The 23,834-nt window shown below is 42.2% G+C and overlaps 1 protein-coding gene across 2 annotated transcripts; it reads right to left on the bottom strand.

The window, feature by feature from the left end:
- Positions 1-4,289: 4,289 nt before the first annotated feature.
- Positions 4,290-18,523, bottom strand: FEM1C (fem-1 homolog C). Of its 2 annotated transcripts, none has more exons than XM_015850025.3 (3): positions 18,438-18,523; positions 17,517-18,221; positions 4,290-9,987 (listed from the first exon to the last, which is right to left on the bottom strand). In XM_015850025.3, the coding sequence occupies exons 2-3, from the start codon at positions 18,058-18,060 to the stop codon at positions 8,678-8,680; spliced, it is 1,854 nt and encodes a 617-aa protein (XP_015705511.1). In that variant the 5' UTR covers positions 18,061-18,221; positions 18,438-18,523; the 3' UTR covers positions 4,290-8,677. The 2 variants fall into 2 exon arrangements, with proteins under 2 accessions (XP_015705511.1, XP_015705512.1); XM_015850026.3 differs by having other exon boundaries at positions 17,517-18,156.
- Positions 18,524-23,834: the final 5,311 nt, after the last annotated feature.

Below are 23,834 nucleotides of genomic sequence, written 5' to 3'. Positions count from 1 at the left end.
ATACATGGTTTTTTTCCCATCCCTGCAGTGATTGAGCATCTGTTGTGGTGGATATTTTAGCACTATATCAGAGAATGGTTTGATGACTACGCGTAAAATCTTGGTTGCTAGAAAAGACAAAGCTAGATTTGTACTTTACATCTTTTCTGGTACTCGAGCTTGCTAAAATTACTGAGGTGTTATTTCAGATTTCTTTTTTAGCCTGAGAGTTTACTACATGTGAACAGAGACACCAGTATTCTATCTATAGCAGTTGCCTTGTGTTGCTTTTTGCCACTGGTACAGTAATGACGCTTCATTTTCCCACCAAGCATTCTTCCAGCATCCTCTCATCCCTGAAATAAAACACACAACTGCTTGCTAAACCAGCCTGGTTTGAGGTAGCTGCATGCTCCTCATTCACTTTTCTCCTGCTCATGTACAACCAGTGCTGCACAGTTGAAGACTGAATCAAGTGGGTGATAGAAAAGAGTACCACCCCACCAGTTTGTCTCGATGACATTATATCGATCAACACCTTCAGGCGCATAAAGCCTCTGAAAGTCCAACCGCCCAGCACATCCTCCTCCTTCCTAAAGGTGCTTTCTAAGCCTTTCTTCCTTCCCCTATTCTAAAACACAGCCCCACTACCAGTCTGGAATTGGATTTTCTTTTGCCTGCTTTAGTGAGGAAGCTTTGGCAGCTCTGTGCAGGCAGCACCATTTATTGTAAGCCCACAGAGGTGTTATTATCCAGCCAGAATGAAGCTGGCAATGAGCAATGGTGTGAGCAGGCTCAACGCTCAGACAGAAGGGCATTTACATGCTTCTAGAAACGCACCAGCAGGTGCTTGTGTCTTGGGCCAAGGTGCAATAATTCATATCCTAGAAGCATGTCCAGCTGCCTTTTTTTCCCCCCCTTCTTTTGGACGTAGAGAAAATAGTTCCATATTTAATTCAAGCACGGGAAACCACAAACTGCAGAATCAGCAAGTTTGAAAAGACAGGACTGGCTGTTTAAACATAGGGCAAAGTTTTATGTACCTGCATGGGAAGAAATCCAGTGCTACTGACTCTGGAATGAGATTTGCTTACAGAATCACCAGTTTACATCATCAAAAACTGCCCCGCATGCAAGCAGCCTCATACAAGGCATAACACATAAGAAACAGTCAACAGACAGAGGTTCTCACTTTGTCCATCCCAGTCAATTTTCCTATTTATTCTGTGCTGTCCTGAAATTAAGAGAAATGAAACTGTAAACCGGTTGGTCAGATAGCACCACCTGGATGAGCAAGTGGAAGGATTATATGACATGTGCTGTAACAAACATACAACCTGCCCTGACCAGCACCTGCTGCTGTCAAACAAGTGGGATACCAGAGACTTCTGTGGTTGTGAGTAATCAACCTAGTCCTATGTGGATGCTCTCATGCAAGATTGTGCCAGTTCTATGGTGGAAACTGCTGTCAGGACCTCTGCCTTCTGTGCTGTCTATTGAGAAATGTACTTCCCTAAGAAGTGAATCTAAAGAAAGACGAGAACGTTTTGATTTGACTTTTCCTCAAAGCAGACTCTTCAGAAGTGAAATCACCGAGGTCATAATATACCAGCAGCAAAGGGGTCTCAGAAGTAACATTCCCTCCTAACATCAGGGCACGATAACCTGAGCCTGTTCCTTGCTACAGACAAGCTACCAGGGGTCATTTTGAGAGCTCCAAACCTGTTGGTTTCTGCATTTCTACAATGGAACACATACTTCTTAATATCACACTGACAGCATTTGCATTAAGGTCAGTCATGCTGTCAAACACGTACAGTATGGCTGATTCATTTTCCAACAGCTAATGATGTGGTGTAGGTCCACCATAGCAATCAAGTGCATTATCTCATTTTCCAGCTCAAACCATGGCACAAATTATGGGGTGTGACATTGGAAATGCAGGAACCACTTGAAAGGAAGAGGAAAAAAACACCATACAGCATGTCAACTCACATGTAAGGCAGGAAGAGAAACAAAACTACGACTACATTTGTATTAGGAAGGAGTAGATCTGTAGATCAGAGTTGGTGCCAAGGTCAAATGCTGTGCTGCACACTTCTGGGGTAACCAAGGGGAAAATGGGAGGAAAAAGCACTAATTTCAGAAAAACTTACATTCTAACTCCATGAACTGAACACCCCATTACTGCTAAGTGCCTGTTATGTCAGCTTGTAAAAAACATCTCCCAGCTTAGCTTCATTCAAAAGGAATCCAGGTCAGAGAATAAAACAACTGTGTGTTGTTTTATGTGTTGTGAACCAAAGCACAGAAAGAGAAGGCAACCAGAAAAGTGGCTTCAGAAGCACGCTCACTCAGCAGGACAACCTGCCCTTTGGTTCCAAGGTTAACATGAGCTGGGGCTGAAATAAGCCATATTGCACTCCTGGTTTAGCCACTTGCTGATCACCTTCCCCAGTGAGGAATTGTAGTATTTAACAGCAGGTCCTGATTTATTTGTTTTCAGCTCCCTGAAGTTTATGCTAAATGTGATGATACAAAAGCATGATGTATGGAGCCAGAAAGCAGCACACAGATAGTTCAGAACTTAATCAGACAAGTTAGCAAACAGAGAATTGCCAGGGTACAGCTGGCAAAGCTGCAGAGAAATTTAAAAGAGACAGTGCAATTCTGATAGTCACATGTGCAAGGTGAGAGCAGAGCAGAAAAGCAAGTTTGCTATTCTGAAATGATGGAAGGACAACACAAAATGATCTGTCTCACACACAGAATATTTAGCCTCTCTTTCCAGTTCGTCTAATGCAGTACTTGGAAGGAAGAAATAGTACCTAACAAGATCTAGAACAGGACAGTGTGAGCTACACTACATCAAGGGAAAATAATTTACTATTATAACTGTGGTTGCAGCCCAAAAGGCCAACTGTACCCTGGGCTGCATCAAGAGAAGGGTGACCAGCAGGCTGAGGTGAAAAAGAGAGGAAACAAACCAACAGGTTGTCTTGTCAAAAGCTGGATTCAAACATTTGTGTGGCCTTTCACTCGAACACTGAGAGAACAACTCTGCATCAAGGACAAAGAAGCACTGAAACTATTGAACTAGTGAACATAAGTAACTTGGGGAAAAAAACAATAAGCACTGAATGGGAATTAAGTTCTTCACCACTGAGAGACTGGAGTGCCAAGCAGACCTAGGAAGAAAAACCTGGCAAGGAGCCTCCAGCCAGATAAAACTTCCAGAGATGCAATGGAAGGAATCCTTAGAATTTCAGACAGCAACCCATGCTTCTTACAGCCCTCTGAAGACAAGGCTGCTGCTTGCATCACAGCCTCATACTTCAGACAGGCACTCATCAGGGTCACAAAGCAATTTTGTCTTTTCCTCCTTCACGCACAACATCTTTTGGTAACTTCTGAGTTTTTGTGTCTACTCTTATCTTTTTTTAATTTTTTTCTTCATGTCAGAGAAAACATAAGGTAAGGAGTGGATGGAGGTATGGCCTTGTTTTCCAATGTTCATGTATGCAGCCCTTGAAAAAGTACATGGTGGGGGGGGGGCAGAAGAAAACCAAACACAAGTGCATTGACTTTGGCAGAGCAACCTACCATTCACTTGGCCTCTTCTGCCCCTTCCCTGTGAGGCTGTGAATTTTCATCTTCAACTGACAGCCAGCATTTGTTATTGCCAAAAAGCACTTTGCATGGGTACACAGCTCAGGTGGACACTCCTAAATGAAACAGCTAGCATCACCTGCAGTTGCAGAGGAATGAAAAAACAACATGAATTATTGTTTCTGGTTCTTCCCTTTCCTAGTTAAGTGAATACATGTTCAATTTATTAAGCCATCTGTTCAACAAGCGTGTGAAAGCTCTGAATCAGATTATCTCACCCAGAACATCATTTTTTGATGCATGTGTTACTGACCAGGCCTAAAACTAAAATGTCAGCTGTCTGAATTGGACACTACCTCACAGGATTACATCAACCACACCTAACTACACAGATCTTTTGCAATTATGATAGCAATGCTTGTCACGGTATTCCATTCTGCAGTTCCTTTTCATAAAGATCTTCTCTTAGTTTGTCTCTCACCTTTGTAGTACTCATTCCATTTTTTCTCCCCCCTCTCCAAATGGTGCAAGCAATAAGGAGAAGTATTCAAAAACTTTAAGAAAATTAATCTGTACAGTTCTCAATGACATGAAAATGAAAGTCTAAAGCTCCATCATTGACACTAGTTACCTTCAACTTAGGCACATCAACCACCACTAGTATAACCTTAAAGAGAAGGGATATTATAGACTCAGACAGGTATTCTCCAAAACATATTTTTAATATAATCTGCATCTGGAGCCTCAAGAGAATGTAAGCACAGAAATATGCTTGTTATTCTTTTTTTTTGTTTGTTTGTTTTTTGTTTTTTTAAACATTGATGCTAAAGCTAAATTACTTCACGTAAAAAAGAAACTGCAATGTTTCCATACATGAAGCTCACCCTGCACAGGAATAACTCTGTGGTAGAATGGAACAAATACAAAATCAGTTTAAACCAAACAAACAATACCTTTTTCATTCTGCCCTCACTGAGGGTTCAACAGGTACATTCACACTTGGAGCCAAGAGTTACGGACAGTCTAGTAGGTCTCCCATTAATTTCCTCGTAGTTACTTTGAAACATCAAAAACCACTTGACTTTATTGCAGTCACAGAAAATAGAAATTAGTGTTAATTCTACATGGACAAATCTGTCAACATTTCAGAGTATAACATGCATTCCACTCTGTATATTCCAAAGCTTGAGGAAGCTCTTTCAACAGTAGTCATGTTCTGCCACCATCACCTTGCAGTTGATATAAAACTGAGGAGAGGCACATTTTTATCCCCTTTTAAAGTACTTTTGTAAAGATTTTGCTATGGCATTCTATTCCTTTTTTTTTTTTTTTTTTTTTCCTTTTTAAAGATTTTTTTTTTTTTAATTTTAAGTGTTTTATAAAAAAAAAAAAATAAAATTGAAAGTTTAATGAGCTGCAAAACATTTATTAGGAGAGAACTTTTTGAGGACTTCAGAAATACACAAAATAAGCTCCTAGCCAGGGACTGCTGTGAAGTACAAATGGAAAATGAATTGTTGCCTTGCATTTCAGAAAGTGCATTCATGTTGCACTTAAAAAGCACAGAGACATCACAGACAGCTGGAACCTCGTTATTACCAGCATGATACAAGAGCAGGAATATAGTTTTAGGCTTTGATAAGAACAGCATCTCACGTTTTACTACAGTACTGTTCATCTACCTGGCTGAAGTATTTCTGTTGAAGCCCAAGAAGAATGGAAGAAAAACTCCAATGAGTGTTTCTATCCCTGCTCCCTCCTCGTAATCCCCAAATACACCTTAAGAGGTCTTAACAAGCAAGGAGGTATCCTTGCACTTGTAAACTGCTTATTCAGTTTTAAAACCTGTGTCACCCATGCTGAGCATTGCAATTATTTTTTTTTATCCACAGTGTTCTCAACATTTTTGTGCTGGTAGCTCAGGAACTGCACACTTCACCAGAGAAAAGCCCAGATATGACAAGAATAGTTAAGGTTAGAAGAAAAACAAACCTGTATTCTGAATGTGTTCTGAACGCTCTTTAGTTCATTGCGCTGACCACGCCAAGAGCAGATAGCTGCACTACTGCATTTAACATCAGTAGGTTTCACTAACATCATTTTATAGCCACCTCTGAGTGAGTAATGAGGCTGAAAAAAAGAAAAAAAACAACAAAAACAAAACTTCTTGTCCAGAAGGTTGATATATGGATTGCAGCGAAGACTCTGAACCAGGAGCTGAGGGAAAATCTGTTACTTCCCATCAGCTCTGGACACATTGGTACGAGCATATATGACAAGGCCTGCCATGCCTCTTCTACTCAAAAAATCCTGAAATCAATCCATAAATTTTATCTGAGACAGGCCTTGTACTGACTTTTTTTTTTTTTTTAATGAAGCAAAAACTGAAGAGTAATGTAAACGTACAGGTCAAGAAGGAAATGGAAAAGATAATTAAATGCATCAAGTATCAGGCAAAAAATCACAGCACTGAGTTCAGCAGATAGCCTCATCATCATGAAAAATTAATCTCTGAATGGAGATGATGCACTCCAGGATTGACTTATGTCACCAGGCATTTACACAGAACTGTACACAGTAAATCAGGACTCCCTATCACATAAGGTAGTTCTTAAAATTAAAGCATACAGTTCACAGAATAGGCCTTCCCCGAAAACCTGGTCTCCACTGGGTTTACATACATTTAGCGATGATCTGCTTTCTAACCACTTTGGAAATGTCTTCTATTCAATAGAACAGATACTGTTTGCTAACAGTTAATTTATTTGATTTTATATTTCTGGACTAACAAGGTCCAAATAATTGATTTTAAACTGGTTATTAGAAAATTACACAAATTTAAACCAAAAGTAAGATTCCAGAGTATAAAACTCTAGAGATGTTAAACTCTTTCTGTAACCTACCAAAAGAGAAATACACTCATGACTTAGTATAATAATGTGTATTATTTGTACTGTGGCATGATTTCTTCCACTTACAAAGCAGTAGAGAATCATAAAAAATAAAGATAATGAATATAAGCTGTTGTTCTCAGAGAGGACAGTTGGGGTGGCACATGTTTTAATCATCAGAAATCAGAAAAATCCAGCTAATTCAATAGTTTAGCTTGCAGATACACTGCAGTATCTGGATTTCTTTACTCACAGACTTTCAAAAGTGCACACGTAGCATGGGATAAACAGGTGAAAGTCACTTCTAAGCAAAGCCTAAAAGTGGCAATACACCAATGGCACTTTCAACACACCTTTGTTTCAATACATTCCAGTATTATTTTCAAGAACGACCAAACTGGTAGTGTACACTTCAGAAAGAACCCCGAAATAGTCAGAAAGTAATGAAGAACTACTCTAACACGCCCTCAAGATACATTCTTCCTCAACTTAATTCAAAGAAGACAAAGATGTTCCAACATGAGGTTAGAAAATCAAAAATTACTCTCCTGTAATAGATTTTATCTGGTTAACTTGGCCTTTAAATCTCTACAAATCTGACAAAAGCCATAAGCCAACTTGTTGAATCTTCTGGAGCCAGAAGCCCATGGGTACGCTTACTACCCACCACTGGAATGAAACCTTATGTCAACAACATCCAATATGCTAGGCTAAGAAACTTACAAGCGTATTCTACTCAACAGAACTGAATTTCACCTCAAGATATTTGCAGGGCTAATGTGCCGTAATATAATCTACTATTAATCAACAGTAAAGTGCTGAATTATATTAATTACCTGAATTGCACATTTATGATCTCCATTTATAGATTTAACAAGTCAAAAGAGCCCTTTCTGTTGTAAAAGCTAAGCTGTTGTGCAAATATTATAAAAATAGGTACTTTCATCAGGAGCTTTATACACAACAGAACTTCTGCTTTTCTTTTTTTTTTTTTTTCTTTTTTTTTTAAGTACAGCTGACACACTAGAGAAAAGAACATGCAAATATTTATAAAGATATTCAAAATGAAAGAAGGGACACTTCTATAGAACTCCCAATACCTTGCCATACAGCCACACAGTCAAAATAACGTTAAGTGATGTTTAAATCTGGACTGATAAGCGTCATGCCACCAACATGCTTTAGTTTCTTTTGTAGCTAAAGTTGACTTTTAAATTTAAAACTACAGCATTCATTTGATCTACTGCTCATTAAAGTGTATCGTTAAGTCTGAGGTTAAACTTTGAACAAACTTCACATCTAGTCACATAACCAGCACAAGCAAGACATGACTGCACAGGGGAAGGCGTCAGTTGTATATAATGAATACTCTTCCCCTAACTGTATGATGCAACAGAATGACTTTCAGACCTAAAGTTCAGGGAAATTATCACGTGAAAGACTTTCTTCTCCAAAACTTAGCTCAAATCTCCTGAGGATCAAGAGGAAAGAAACCTCAGTTACGGCACTCAGAGGAGTAAAATCCAAGTTTGGAGAACTGGTAAATAGTTCCAAAGTGTGTCATGCTACGAAGCCAGCATTCTCAAAAAATCTCCAAAAAAATAAATAAATCCACAACTGCAAAATGAAATCTGCATTTAGTTCAAAATTGGCCAAGTGCTGCATAGAAGTATGCTCACACGCAACAGTCATAACTCAACCAGTGCATAGAAAAGATAAAAGCACTTATGGTAGTTGCAAATGTTAACAAGTCCATCCAACTCAAACAGTTTAGCAATGAGTCCATAGAAAAGAAGAGAGTAGAAACGCTCAAGAAGAAGAAAACAAAAACAAAAATATGACCTTCCAACTGTAGAAAATCCACACAACAGTTATAGTATAAGACTTCAGTGGAAAACACTCAACTCGGTTCCAAACAGCCATCAGGCAATTAAGACCAGAATAGACAAGCCTTTGGCAAATAGTTTTAAGAGTCTAAATATGGCGTTTCATTTCTATTTAACTCACAAAATATAATATATGGCATACATTAAATACTGGGTAACCAACTCCACCAAACCGATGCTAACAATGCTTTGATTAATGAAAGCAAGATGGAGCAAGCTAAGAGAATGCTGGTGTATCACAACATCGTTCAAAGCAAAACACTGTCACCTAGTCGTGCTTCAGAGAAAGCAGTGCTCTGGGATTTCACACTATCATCTATGAAGTAAAATAAAGTTCTCTAGTTTTTCAGGGATGTGGCCTGTATAGTGTATGTTACGATTCACTACAACACGGGCTGCAAGACACTGCAGTGTAATATGGTTTATGGGCTGGATTAAGTTTTTGGCTATTTCTTTATCATCCAGCAAATCACTAGCAGTTTTTCTATGCGAGTTTGTGGCATCAAAGTGTGAACCTGAATTAATGAGAAAATTCATGATGTCTGGATGGTTGTTCAGTGCAGCAATGTGCAATGGACTATTGTTATCAGAGTCTCTGACATTTACATCAGCACCACATTCCACCAAGATAGCAGTAACTTGTAGAGAAGGGAATTTACAAACTGGGTAGCGACCCACACATGTAGTACTATTGTCAACAGCAAGGTGAAGAGGACTGAAGTTATTCTTCCCTCTAGGCTGAAGCTTAAGAAACTTATAAATAGTCTGTTTCTTAAAATACTCCTGTTCTGAACTGCAAGGTACCTTCTCCAACAAGCAAATTAAATGCAAAATGATGGCAAGGGCTTTGTTCAGTTGTACTGGATCAGGAGGGCACTGGGTTTGTTTCATGGCCCGCTCTATTTCAAGAACACTTTTGCACAGTATACCCATCAGATCATCAAATGTAACAGTAGTGCCTAGCAGGCCTTTCGCCCTATCCTGCAGCATAAAGGAGAAAAGTTCAGCAAACGACAGCAAGCTGCTGGATGTCATAGGGCTCAGAGGATCCAGATTGCTCTGCTGCATGTCCAACGCGTATTTCCATAAGTTGATGCAACGCTTAAAGTTGCCAGAGTCCGCATAGACAGCACCTCTGTATCTAATATAGTAGGATGTATCTGGGTGAGACGGGCCAAGGATACGTTCTCTAATTAACAGAGCTTGCATTCTCATCTCATCAGGGTCAGCAATAAGATTTTCTAGCTCTTCGGAGCTGTTTACCTCTTTAGCATATGCATAGGCCATAATTAGTGTTTGCGGTACTGGTTTGCTCAGGATATTAGTTCTATCACTGTATCTCATTTCCATAGCTCGCTTCCAGTACTTCAAAGCACCAAGAAGATCTCTCTTTTTGTCAACAAACGTTGCTCCCAGAAGTTCCAGAGCATTTATGCACTCAGCCTTACTGGTCTGCACATGTTGGGTCAGAAAGTCCACAATATTTGTGTGGCCTGTCACACTAGCTGACAGAAGCGGCGTCATTCCATAACCATCTTTTTCCATTTTAGCACAATACTTGAGAAGCATCTTCATGATCTCCAGACTTCCAGATTCTGCACAGTCGTGTAATGCGGTGTTTCCTACACAAGAGAAGAAAAATCAATTACACAAAACATCAAATTATAGGCCAAACCCTACTACTTTAACAGTTTTAAGAAGTCTGTTTTGACATTTATGGAACACAAAAGGCTTAGAGGACAGTTAAAATACTTTAAGATCTGACTAAGAAAATAAAAGACCAAGATTACAAAGCAGTTAAAGGAATCAAAATGCTCGACGTTACTCCCTGAAGGAATTAGGCAAGTCTTAAAGGCCTTTTTGTCTTATTCATAAAGAGAAAATTAAAATAGACTTCCCAACTACACGTGCGATTTTTCTTTTAGATCTGCTCCTAAACAGGAAGCAAAAAACTCCAAGTTTGTTATCTCTGTGTTGTTTTCTTTTCCCTTCTTCACCTGTCAAGTTTTCTTCTCTCTATCTTCACCAATGTTTGAAAACAACGTGACCTGTATGAAAACTAAAGGTGAGCTAACTCAGTAAGAAAACACCTCCAAGAAAACACACAGACATCTATTTTGGAAGAGTCTTATTTACACTCAGATTATTTTTCTATGCCTGCCACTGCACAGACTGTAATTTAAGACAGCTCTAGTTCTAAAACCGTGGAGAAAGTTCTAGCACACACTAGGACCACTTGATTAAAAATAATATACCAAGCTAATTAGAAACAACATTGGACACAACAGTGAAATATTGAACCACTACGTTTCAAGTAAGTGAGAATTTTGCACGCCTTCAAATACAAGTACATCACTGAGAAGTGACTAAGACAGATAAGCTCTCCTGATCCCTTCCACAAGCACAGAACCTCAGACCGTGTAATTCAAAACCAATCACAAGTAAAACCCACACTATATTATGAATACTACAGGTTCTGGCTTAACAACTTTTCAGCCTCCCACTGCATCAATATGAAAACAACAGAAAGCTCATGTAACTTGTTCCTATTGCTTCCATTAGATGTTTTTAATGATCAGCCCTGTGAAATCCTAGTTAACTGACTGCCAGATCATCCATTTCTATTACACAGTCAGTAAGTTTCCACGCTCTCAAATGAGATCTTTTCCAAGAGCTCCCCATTCACAATCCCTAAGGCCCATCAGAGACTGACAGCAGGTTAGGAAACAAAGCAACAGACTAAAATGTTATAAAGGACATGGAGCCTTCTACCTTGATTCCCCCATAACTACCTCAATCGCTGCCCTTCTCACTCTCTTCTCATCTTCCGCTTCTCAAAACTTCACTTGAAAGTCAGTTCACTGCTCCTTCCTCAAACCAGCTTGCAAACCATCTTAGGAAGAACTGACAGCACTTTCAATACCTTCTTCTTGCTTTCATTTCCAGCAGCCAGGAAAATAAAGGAAAGGACAAATGGCTGCTTTTCAGGACTTAACTGAATCTCAACTCAATCACACCAAATAATAACAAAAATAAATTACTGCCATACTAATCAAATCCATACAAAGAAGTGCAAACAACTCTTTTCAAATGCTAAAGCTTAACAGTGCTGCAATTGCAGCAGAAAAACAGCTATGAATGTATTTTGCCCATCAACCAGTATTTCAAGTATAAGTTCTGAATAAAAAGAAAGCATTTGATTTCAGACAGCCAACTTGCAAAGTGTTCTTTTCCAAATGGGTTTTTCCAATGGTGGAAAATTACTTCACTTAACTATACTAAAGACAAAATATGTTAGTAATACTGGACTCACAAATCCTTTGATTACTAAATACTTTGCTGGCTTTGAGAATAGGATCCACAAAGCTATTTGTACTATATATACTGTAGATCCATTAACATATAACTGCTGCTCTTGAAACATTTCCATCAGCTGGACCTCATGAGGACAGAGCAGAAAGGGACAATCACCTCTCTGGACCTCCTGGCCACTCCTCTATTAATGCAGTCTAGTCTCTTCCAGCTTATTCCATATTAACAGAATAGTGCAACCTTTAAACCCATATCTGCAATTTAGAAATAAGGATGTTGGACAGGATCTAACACTGGTTACTAACAGCATTATCAGAATTAGGGTAGTAATTTTTTAGCAACTTATACTGCAGTATCCCTTGGAGACCACAACGTGCAGGCTAATAAAGGAAGATCATTACCATCAATTTTTAGTATCTACACCTGACTTACTATGACTAGATAGTAGATGTACTGTAATGAGAAGGAAGCACTGTTAAAAGAAGATGCAGTAGTGACATTGGATATATTAAGTCTATATTCTACATACTGTACAGGAATTTAATTTCTCCCCTATGAAGACAGGCTGAGGGAGCTGGGCTTGTTCAGTCTGAAGAAGAGAAGGCTGTTAGAAGACTTCACTGCAGCCTTTCAGTATTTAAAAGAGGATTACAAAAAGGAGGGGAATCGACTTTTTACAAAGGCACAATACTCAAGGCGAAGCCTCACCAATGCCGAGTACAGGGGCAGGATGACTTCCCTAGTCCTGCTCACCACACCATTCCTGATACAAGACAGGATGCCATTGGCCCTCTTGTCCACCTGGGCACACTGCTGGCTCATATTCAGCCGACTGTCCATCAGCACACCAAGGTCCCTTTCCATCAGGCAGCTTTCCAGCCACACCTCCCCAAGCCTGTAGGGTTGTCTGGGGTTGTTGTGACCAAAATGCAGGACCCGACTCTTGGCTCTATTGAAACTCATGCCGTTAACCTTGGCCTATCGATCCAGCCTATGCAGGTTCCTCTGCAGTGCCCTTCTGCCCTCAGGCAGATCAACACTCCCTCCCAACTTGAATTATCATCATAACTGCCTGTTTTTTTGGTTACTTTTATTTTTTAACATATCACAGGCATTACAAAAACATCTTCCATACCACAGATCAAATCCCTAGGTTCCCAGTGTTACAAAACGCTCGTTTGGGTAGGTATTCAAATTTATAATGAGGTCGTGTCTTTCTATGTCAGAAAGCAGTAACTCCCAGAATAGACTTGAAACACAAGGATGAAAAGAAAGCAAGGCAGTGACACAGAAAATGATTTGACTTGATTTGCAACCTATATTAAGTACACTCAATTCCTAACAGAAGGGGGAAAAAAAAGGACAGATTTCTGATAGTAAAACTTACTTTAAACTATTGTACCCATCTGACTTATTTTCCTCATTATTTCCTTATTTTACTCACAGTCATTCCTACTGAGGTTCAGGTTCACATCATATCGTACATGGAACACCCACAAAATGAAGTGCTCCGTCATGAAGTATTCATCAAAAAACAGGGAAAAAAACAACCCCAAAACCTAAAACAATTATTAAAGATTTTTCCTTTCCCAACAGTTTTGAGCATTCTACTTTCCAGCCTCTCACATAAAAATGGAACTGAAATACAGTTTTACTGCTTGTATGTACCCAATAAGCAACTTGCAATGACTGAGGTGTGCATACTCCATATATTTCAGAATAGGCAAACCAACTGAACAAGATGCATCCTTCATTTTATTTCATGAAGTCATTCCAATCAAATTCTGTGCTATAATAACCCAGGGACAGCAAGATTTTTAACTGCACTTTGAAAATGCAAAGATAACACTACATTACTTCCCCCAACTACTGCAGCAGTACTGAAGGCCATAAGTGACAGCGGTTGTGTACTTAACTTGTGTATTTCACTTGCTAGTTACAAAAAAGAAAATCATATTATTGCACCAGGCCTGGAAAAGGAGAATAAAGAATAATTCTCAGAATTATTCAGATATACAGAGCATGTATAACTGATCCTCGCAATGCAAGGCCTACATGTTTTGTCTGCGGTTCCAGCTACGAGATTTGTTTAAAAACAGTCGGCAGGCAAAGTAATTATACAAAACACTTGGTTTAAACATCCAATTCCAACAAATATAACCCCAGACCTATCACCAAGAGAGTCCAAAACACTGTGTTTAAGAACCTAGAAGACTATGCTCAAGGTGGCAAAAGAGCACTACCTCTTAACTATAGACCATTCTCAGAATTCCCAGCATGAACAAAGAGGAAACTTCATACAGCCTAAATGTGGAAGGTTCCTCCTCAACCAGTCAGCAGTTCAACTTCTCAAAAGAAAACCTAGATTTCTGCTTCTGTTCTCCCTGTCAAGAGCAACTTGAGGGCTTTACCATCTTTAGATTATGAGAGCACTTCTTTGGAAAAAAAAAAACAACAAAAAAAACAGAAATTAGTAGCTGTACAAGACTTTTTATACCAGTGAAACTTTAATATGTAGATTCAGACACTTTCACATCAGATGCATCTCTCAGATGCAGGCTTGCATCTCTCTACTACCCCAGCCTTACACTTTGTCAATTTCCTAATACACAGCAGGGAGGAGAAACTGAAAATCCTGCAGGGGTGGAATATGACAATGTCACACAAATCCTGCTGGAAACAGGAAAATACACTTTGATGGAGTGACGGTTTCAGTGGACAGGGGAAGGGTGATGGATATCACCTACCTGGACTTCTGCAAAGCCTTTGGCATGGTCCCTCACCACATCCTTCTCTCTAAAGCAGAGAGGTGTGGACTTGAAGGATGGACTGTTCAGTGGATTAGGAATTGGCACAGGGGTTCTATGCCAGGGTGGAAGCTGGTTACAAGCAATGTCCCTCAGGGGTCAATCTTCAACACCTTCATTAATGACACAGACAGTGGCACTGAGTGCACCCTCAGCAGGTCCACAGATGACATCAAGCTGAGTGGCACTGACAATACATTGGAAAGAAGTGAAGCCATTCATAGGGAACCGGACAGGCTGGAAAAGTGGGCCCGTGAGAACTTAATGAGGTTCAACAAGGTCAAGTGCAGGGTGCTGCACTTGGGTCAGGGCAATCACGGGTATTTATACAGACTGGGGGAAGATCTCCTTGAGAGCAGCCCTGCAGAGAAGGACTTGGGGGTCCTGGTGGACAAGCAGCTGGACATGAACCAGCAGAGTGCAGCTGCAGCCTGGAAGGCCAACTGTGTGTTGGACTGCACTAAAAAAAGGGTGGTCAGCAGGGAGAGGGAGGTGATTGTACCCCTCTACCGAGCTCTAGTGAGGCCCCATCTGCAGTGCTGCGTCCAGGCCTGGGGATGCCAGCACAGGAAGGATGTGGAGCTCTTGGGGTGGGTCCAGAGGAGGCCACTGTGATGATCAGAGGGCTGGAGCAGCTCTCCTGTGAGGAAAGGTTGAGGGAACTGGGCTTGTTTAGCTTGGAAAAGTCTGTGGGGAGACCTCACTGTGGCCTTCCAATAGTTGAAGGGAGTGTTTAAGGAGGAGGGGGAATGGCTGTTTACAAGGATGGATAGTGATAGGACAAGGGGGAATGGTTTTAAACTGAGACAAGGAAGATTAGGTTGGATCTTAGCAGGAAGTTTTTCACCCAGAGGGTGGTGACGCACTGGAACAGGTTGCCCAAGGAGGCTGTGGATGCCCCATCCCTGTAGGCATTTAAGGCCAGGCTGGATGTGGCTCTGGGCAGCCTGGGCTGGTGGTTGGTGACCCTGCACATAGCAGGGGTTGGAACTTGATGAGCACTGTGGTCCTTTTCAAGCCAGGCCATTCTATGATTCAATGAAATCGTCACTTTAAAATTAACAGCTACCGAATATCATTGCAAAAGAAAGTTCCAAAGGTTACTTTGTTGAGCCTCAGCCACTGCAACACTCCTGCAACACTAAAGCTATCAGTTCTATTCAGCTCTGCTCTCTCATCTTGCATGTTCAGGCTTTACAGTATGTACTCTCTCGCTCTGCCTTGTCACTGCTTACTGAATAACTTCACACATCTGATCACCTTGAGATGCCAAAATGTATGCTTGGATCATATAAGAGAGAATTTTTAAGTACAAAAAGGCAGGCCACATCAGACCAAGAGATATTAGTCACACAGAATCATTCAGACGCATTGCAGCTCAAGGTATTAAATGAGTTACTACAATCTAAATCTTATCCAATCCAACTTTTTCTTTTTAAATCAACAGGGAGCAGTTACACCTTAGTAACTTTTGTTCGTGTGCCTAAGGTATGAGTCACACCAGAAACTAAAGGACATAAACAGAGTAAGGAATGAAGACAGAGGAATGAAGAGTAAGAACACTCAGGAATGCCTTCCTGCCGTTTAAGCAAACAAAGAACCCTAACAGAGTAGAAAAGTAAAATAATAAGAAGCAGCAAATCAAAGTCTATTTCACCAGCATGAAGAAAATGAGACTCAGATTTCCTCCTTCTGCCCCCCCCACCCCATTACATCAGATACTTTACAGCTCTGTTCTGCCCTTACCTACCATGAAAAGGGACACAATCCTTTTCAAAACCAAAGAGAAGGATGCACGTTTTATTCTCAACGTGTTGCTCCGAGAACACCCTTTAGAAAAAATGACATTTTTGTCCTAACACACATCCAAGATGATTCATAAGTAAGCTTAAATCCTTGCAAAGGAGGATTTATTTTTCTCTTCCTACACTTATGACAAATCCGTGTTATCTTGCTTTACATTAACCCCCACATCTGCATGATTGGCTGAAATAAAGCATATTTGCTTAACAGCTTTTTCAAATACATTGCTTGCATGCTTGGCATTTACTAGCATAATATAATATGATAACCCAGGTCCAAAGTAAATTGTGACAGAATCAACCATTAACTGTATTATTTTGCTACCAATACAATTTAACCAGAAACAGGCAATGGAACTGTTATTCCACGGGGGGAGGGAGGGGAAAGGACTTCTATCTTCAAATTAGCAAAAATAGATAAAATAAACTACTAAAACACAATGGACACACAACCCTAGGTCAGTAAGCTAAAAATTAACTGCAACCTGAAATACTCGGCATGCTTTTTTAGGCCAATATGACCACATGAAACTGTGATGTATAACAGAACATGGCAGGGGTTCAGCCAAGCAGGCTATTCAATTCCTACTGAAGCCAAAAAGACAAATTTTCACTCTGACTCTGCAACGGGACTGCCAAAGGTGGCAACTGTGAAGGAAATAGAGTGAAAGAACATGAAATAGAGAGGCCTCTGTTTTACAGATATCCTGATGCTACTGCTTCATAACTTCTTTTATTATAGCTTCTTTTATTCTCAGTCCTAACATACGCTTTTGTTTACCAACACCTTAAAAAATAAAGGCCCAAAAGGATGCAAGAATGTGAAGGGAAAGTTCTTATTTCTCCTCAGAGTAGGAAAGACTCTTTTCCCTTGTTTACATCTTTCCCTATTCTAGTCTTACTTTAGGACACAGCATTAAAAAAACCCAGAAACACATGCTTACATATTGGATCATTTGACTCCACTAACCAACAGCCGTTCTAAGCAAAAGTTTATGTGCTCTTTGCATGTACACGGATATCAGTTCACATGACATTTGAAGAATGTGAGGCTTAATATTAATCAGCCCGGAAATAAATTGTGTTAAGAGTACGCTGAAGTAATGATAAAAACATAGCTGAGTACAGTTTATCTCTTCCTCATCTACATGAGACTAATTTTGGATCCTCACAGCCTCCTGAAGGCGTAATTCTATCCCTATCTATCACAAGGAACATAAAGCAACTTACCTTTAACGCTTTTTCTGTTAACATCAGCTCCTTTTTCAAGTAAATACTGAGCAATTTCTTTGTGGCCTTTGTAACAGGAAATCATCAAGCACGTGTGCCCATGGCGGTTTGATACTTCCAGGTCTGCTTTGTGCTCCACAAGGTACTTCACTATTTCCAGGTGGCCATCAAAACAGGCAGCTCTGAGGGGAGTCGAATTCGTCAGGGTTGTGTTGTTGACAGAAGCACCACGATCCAAAAGGGACTGAACCACATTCAAGTGGCCGGCAGCAGACGCTGCCCAGAGCGGCGGAGCTCCTTCAATGGTCTCACCATCAAAACTCACCGAACCGCCAACTTCTATGGATGCAGAGCAATGGTCCAACAAGTATTCCACCATGTCAAGGTGACCGTAACGGGCTGCCACCAGAAGTGGTGTGGCACCATCGGTTTTTTCTGACATCAACGAGGCCACCTCTTCTTTTGTTTTGCTTGCCAGTAACTTGGAAAGGAGCCGCAGCTTGCCTTCACGAGCTGCATTGAACACTGCTGTCTTTAGATCCATCTAGCCTGCTCCTCTCCAGCTCCGTGCAGATACACGCCTGCTTCTTTCAGTCACAAACAGCAATCTCCTGGCAAATTTCTCTCGGCTCGCTTTTACCTAGACGGGACAACATGGAGTCTGTGAGCAAGGTCCAGACCAATCACCGGCTCTCTTTGACAGATCTGCAAGAAAAACAATCCAGAATGCTTCCACCCTCTCCGCAGACACCCAACACAACACAGCACAGCACAGCACAGCACAGCACAGCACAGCACAACCCACCCAGCGGCCTCTCGCGGACCCTCCCGGCGCTGCGCAGCGCCGCCCCAGGACGGCGGCCGGGCCGGGCCGTGCCCACGGCAGCACGGCAACAACCACCGCCCGGCACAGCGCTTTACCTTCCCGCTGACGGGCCGCCACCTTCACACGGACACGGACTCTCCCGCCGCCTGCCGCCCCCGTTTCACAGCCTCCATGACAGACCGCAGCCGGACGCAGCGTAGCCTGGCAGGCAAAGCCGCCGCCAATGGAGGAACCGCGCGGGCGAACGGCAGCCACTGGCGGCCGATGGAGGGAGGGACTAGGGCGCAGCGGGAGGGAGGCGGGGGGCGGAAGGGGAGGATCGCCGTATAGCGCGGGACACAAGGCGGGGTGGGGTGTTGGTGTGGGTTGTGGGGTCAACCTGACAGCAGTTGTGATGGGATTTAGTTATAATGTGTAAAAAGCATGCACTCATCTTGCCGGTTTGATAGGGTTTTAAATTACTCACACGTGTGCACATGTATTACAGAAAATGATTTCGCTTCCCTAAATGTGCACAGTGGTCTAGTAGATGGTGTAGTATAAGTCTAGTACAAGTGCTATTTCAAACAGTACAACTGGTGAATTTAATACAGCAGAATTGACACAGCCAAAAATAAAATTCTCTCCTGAAGCAGTATTTGCCACATACAAAATCACAGAATCACAGAATGACCCGGGTTGGAAGGGACCTCGAGGATCATGTAGTTCCAACCCCCCTGCCTGGCAGGGCCACCAAACATACACATTTACTAGATCAGGTTGCCCAGGGCCCCGTCCAACCTGGCCTTGAACACCTCCAAGGACGGGGCATCCACAACCTCCCTGGGCAGCCTGTTCCAGGGCCTCACCACTCTCCTAGTGAAGAACTTCCCCCTAACATCCAACCTAAATCTTCCCTCTTTTAACTTAAAACCATTTCCCCGTGTCCTGCTATTGTCAGCATATCCTCACATTGATTGGTATGGTTGTTTCAACTCAGAATTAGGCTAAACATTAGATGGCAAACACATTAACAATTAGTCTGCCCTACTGTAACCATTAGGCAGAGCTGGTAGTTCTCATGGTGCTATCCAGACCAGGAGCAAGGCGTGCTGTGCCCTGATGGGATCCACTATCAAAGAGACACTGGCTGTGTGTGGCGGCTTTGCATGCAGCCACTTGGTGTGACTAATCCCTTGATTTGCTAAAATCCAGGTCAAGACCTCGTGACACCAAAAGCCTCTTACATGCCGCAGGCTATACCTGCTCTGCTTTGTTACACAAGTGAAATCCTGGGGGAGGTTGCTCACGGTCTCTGTCCTGCTCTTCTTTACCCCATCCATATTATCCTCCTGCTCTTTTCCCTTCTTTGCTCACAGTCTAAGGTGAAGACAGGCCTGACAGCCTTGATACAGATACATGGAACTGTAGTGATGAAATTCAACAAGATTTCTTCAGTGAGTGCAATTAAAAATACATAATAACCTCTGTTTTCTAAATATAGTACAAGTATTTCATCTACCGTGGTGCCTATTAGGCATTGTGATATTTAGTAATATGCATCCTTCCTCTGATTGATCAGATCACACTGAGATAAAGGAGGGAGCTGATCATCTGGAATGAAACAGGTCAAGACTCTAGGGGATACAAAGCATTGGAAGCAAGCATCTCTGTGGCAAAGCTGCTTTCCCTCCAGTACACTCGGTAGAAGGGGTGCAGGTGGAAGTCAGAGACATGCTGCATTTGCTGTAAGCAGCACAAGCACAGAGAATAAACACAATATAATAGAATAATACAACGCTAGTGCTAGGCAACAGGCAGGACTGCAACACTGCAGGGCAGTGCCTGGCACAGCATGATGTAGCTGCAGAAGAAGCTGTGGGATGGCTGGGAATGTCTGCTATCCTCCAGCCCTTGGCTTTGACGTGGGCTCTAGTGTGGCCCTACATTTCAGACATCTGCAGCTGTAGCTATCACTGCAAGCATGCTGCAGCAGCAACATGCAGTTTGTATGAGCGTTGTCTTTCTGAATATAACCCCAAACCTGCAGGCAAGTGTGCTCTGTCTGTGTTTGGGGAGGTGTCTGTAGGTAAGAAGTGCACTTCTGCTGCAGTGTCTATTCTCTCCATTTATTTTTATTATAATTATTATTATTACTTTTATTTGCACAGATTAGGTTACTTTAGTAGGGCTTCTTACAAACTCCCCTCAGAAGTTTTCTGGAGCAGATTGGAGCTGTTTGCTTGGGGTTTTTTTTTGTTTTCTTTTTACATTGATGGCACTGAGCTTATTAAACCTGTTCTCTACAGATGGCCGTAGTTTATTTAAGATTTATAGATCCCTTGAATTTATGCCACCAGTACCTTGAGTACGAAGCCACAGTCCTCTCCTTAGGTACCCCCAGCACTGGCTGCCAGCCAAGGAGCTCAGGAAAACCATCCCTGGCTCTGAAATCTGAGAAGGCGTGGGAAGGCTGGGGGGCTGTATTTTGGTAGCCTTTTGTCCCTCCTAGCTGTTATGCTGGATGAGAATTGCAGTCTTCTTAGAAGAAGATCTCCTGGTTTAACCCTGCCCTTTCTGTATGGGATGAATATGGGGCAGGGTGACACGGCACCTAGCCTTCATGTTTGCCACATGCCAAGTTGATTGGGCTGGAAATTTTGCTACAAGAATATACTTTTCAGTAAGAAAAAAAAGAGCATGTGTCCTATTCTAGTTAATAAATCTTAGCAAATAAAATACAGGTAGCAACATATGAATTGCTGTCCTTGCTTGACATCTGTAAGTAACAAAGCACAGAGGTTGCTGGTATGCTTTCAGAGGCCTTTCAGCACCTAACCCACCAGACACATTGCAAAGCAGTTTTCCAGTGTGCCTCCTGAGCTTTTCAGCACCCAGGCACCTCCTCATGCAAGTCACCTCAGAGTGGGTGGGAGATGCACAGTGCTTGGAGCAGCCCTTAGCCTCACCACCACTGATTTCCAAATCTGGGACCTTCATAGGGAGGAGGTGATGCCAGGGCTGTCGCAGTGTGCTCTGGGATGCAAGCAAGAGTCTACAAATGTTATTGTCATGGTAACTGTGCTCCATATTCTGCAGAGAGGAAATTCAGCCTCAGACTTAATTTCATGTATGCAGTGGGTTGTGCTCTATTGCTCACTTGGTGGCAAGCTCACAAATTCTTTTACCATACTGCTGATGGCGTAGGGTGACCCAGCTAGCTTTTCCATTGCTCATATCACAAGCATGAGAGCAGGGGCAGGTCACAGCTGGATGACATTACACATTTTTCAGGCTTTTCTTAGTGCACGATACAAATTTCCTCTCATAATATCTCCACACACCCTTTTAAGCACTAGAAAATACATACTCTGAGAACTCTGCAGACAGCACAAACACAGCCAACTTACAAGAGGCACGTAGAAGCAGCAGTCTGCTGAGGATACAGTCTGGAACTCGTGACAGCTTTGCTTAGCTGAGGTCTGCAGCTCTCTGGCAGGCTCTCAGTGTCTGGGCAGCTGACTCCTGCCAGGTAGCACACTGAACATCCCATTAAGTCCAGCGGTGCTCAGCTACAGGCACATATCATACAATGGGAAAGGTAAAGGTTTCAGAAACTGAGGTTGTGTATGGCACCGGTAATGACAAGCTGCATTTGTTGGTACTAAAATGAGATGGTAATTTTTACTGGCAGGCATCTAGCATGCATAATAGCTGTTTAGTGTGGTTCTTGCAGGCAGTATGCAGCAGTAGCAGCAGACAGTATCACACTGCAGGAACATTTTTCATTTGAAATGGATAATGAAAGAGAACTGCATTTAGACAGGTATGACCTGGGGACTTTTGCCCCCAGACATTGCCTGGAAGGTGCACAGTAGGGTATTGCCTGCAAGTGCTGGTTTCTCACTGCAGAGCTACTGATGTCTCCTAGGAGCAGCCAGAAGAAATGGCTTCACAGAAATGGAAACAACAGCTAACAGCATTGGACTGACCTGGTAGCTCAGGAGCAGGAGTCTGAGAATAGGCTTCTCTTTTTGTAAGTGTTTGGCTACATAATTCCTGGTGATAGGATAGACCTCTCCTCCTCCCTTTTCAGAGACTTTTTCCAACTCTTCTTTCCTTCTATTTTCTGCCTACTGTGCATAATCTTCCCACAAGTGTGGTTTTATATACTGTGCATCATAGATGGGCTGTCTGACATTTATTAATTTAAGTATTACAGGAAAACCTAGATTTACACCAGGCAAAAGAAAAAGATACCATAACAAAAGTTAAAAATATCAGCACCAGCAGAGGAACTCAGAAGTACACCCACACCTGGAGCATTCCTCATGACTCTGCTTTAGCAGCTCCATCAGTGCCTCTGTGATGAGGGGCTCAGGGATGCAGCGTGTCACCTCTACTTACATTGAAGAGTGCCTCCATCTGAAGGCAGCTGCCTGTCCAGGTGGGCATTGCACATGGCACAAGGGGCTTGTTGGGTTAGGGCTGCCCCAGCATCTCCCTGGATCTGTTCATTACCTCTCCCACGGCACAGGGGTGTGACCTGCAGGTGGTTGGAGCACTTTGTGTGTTTGTAACTGGTTCATGCCCCAGTTCATCTCCTGGTTCATCTCCTCCAGATAATGCTGGTGCAGTGGGGGACAGAATGGGGAACTCACACAAACAGCCTTTGGGCTGCTTCATTCCTGTTTATTCCTTTAACTGCTGTTTACATGGCTGGGGCTAAACAGATAGGGGCATCCTCCCTTTCTGCAAAGAAGCTGGAAGAGCAAGGATACTTAATACCATGGGCATTCTTTACAGACATGAGCAAATCGACAGGAAAATCCACCATGGATGTCCTCCCTTACCAGGCTGAGGTTTCTTAAGCAAGCAGCCTGGGTCTGTATGCTCTGGTGGTGGGCTAGGAGCTGTCCTTCCCTACCTGCTTTGAGACATCCATCAAGTGCACTCACAGCTAAAGCTCAGTCTGACTCGCAGCTGTTCTTCCTTGTACACAAGATTAAGACACATTAATTCATTCAGGTCTAAGTATAGGATCTGTGACACTAAAGCCCCTCAAATCTGTACAGAGTAGTGGGCCCTAGTTTCTGCTCTTTCCATCATTAAATGTTAGTTTAACACTTGAGCCTCAGGTGTTCCTCACAGCTTGGTGAAGTACTCTTATCTTTGATTGATACAGGAGGAGCACAGCCTGGGCAGCCACAATGCATGTGTCCTGCAGGAGGAAAAGGCCTGTTGTGAGCAGCAACTGTCCTCTGCTGGAATATGGCACTTCCCTCTAAGTGAGGGTCTACAGTGAACATGATGCTCTGATCTTGAGATCTTGGAAGTACAGGTACCCAGCTGCCCCCAGCCCAGTTGCTTTTGTGTCTGGAACATGCTCAGCTTAGATATGGTCAACAGATACTAGAATAAAAATGTCTTTAATAATATATGCTGATCTGGTCATGCAGCCCTGAACAGGAGGGAGATAGCTCTGGAAATTACAAGAATGATGGATTTCAGAA

The sequence above is a fragment of the Coturnix japonica genome, chromosome Z, assembly GCF_054131305.1.
Source record: "Coturnix japonica strain WE chromosome Z, WE-NBRP24, whole genome shotgun sequence".
Taxonomy (NCBI): Eukaryota; Metazoa; Chordata; class Aves; order Galliformes; family Phasianidae; genus Coturnix; species Coturnix japonica.
The sequence above is the reverse complement of the archived record's forward strand: the minus strand, read 5'-3'. Positions and strand labels throughout refer to the sequence as shown.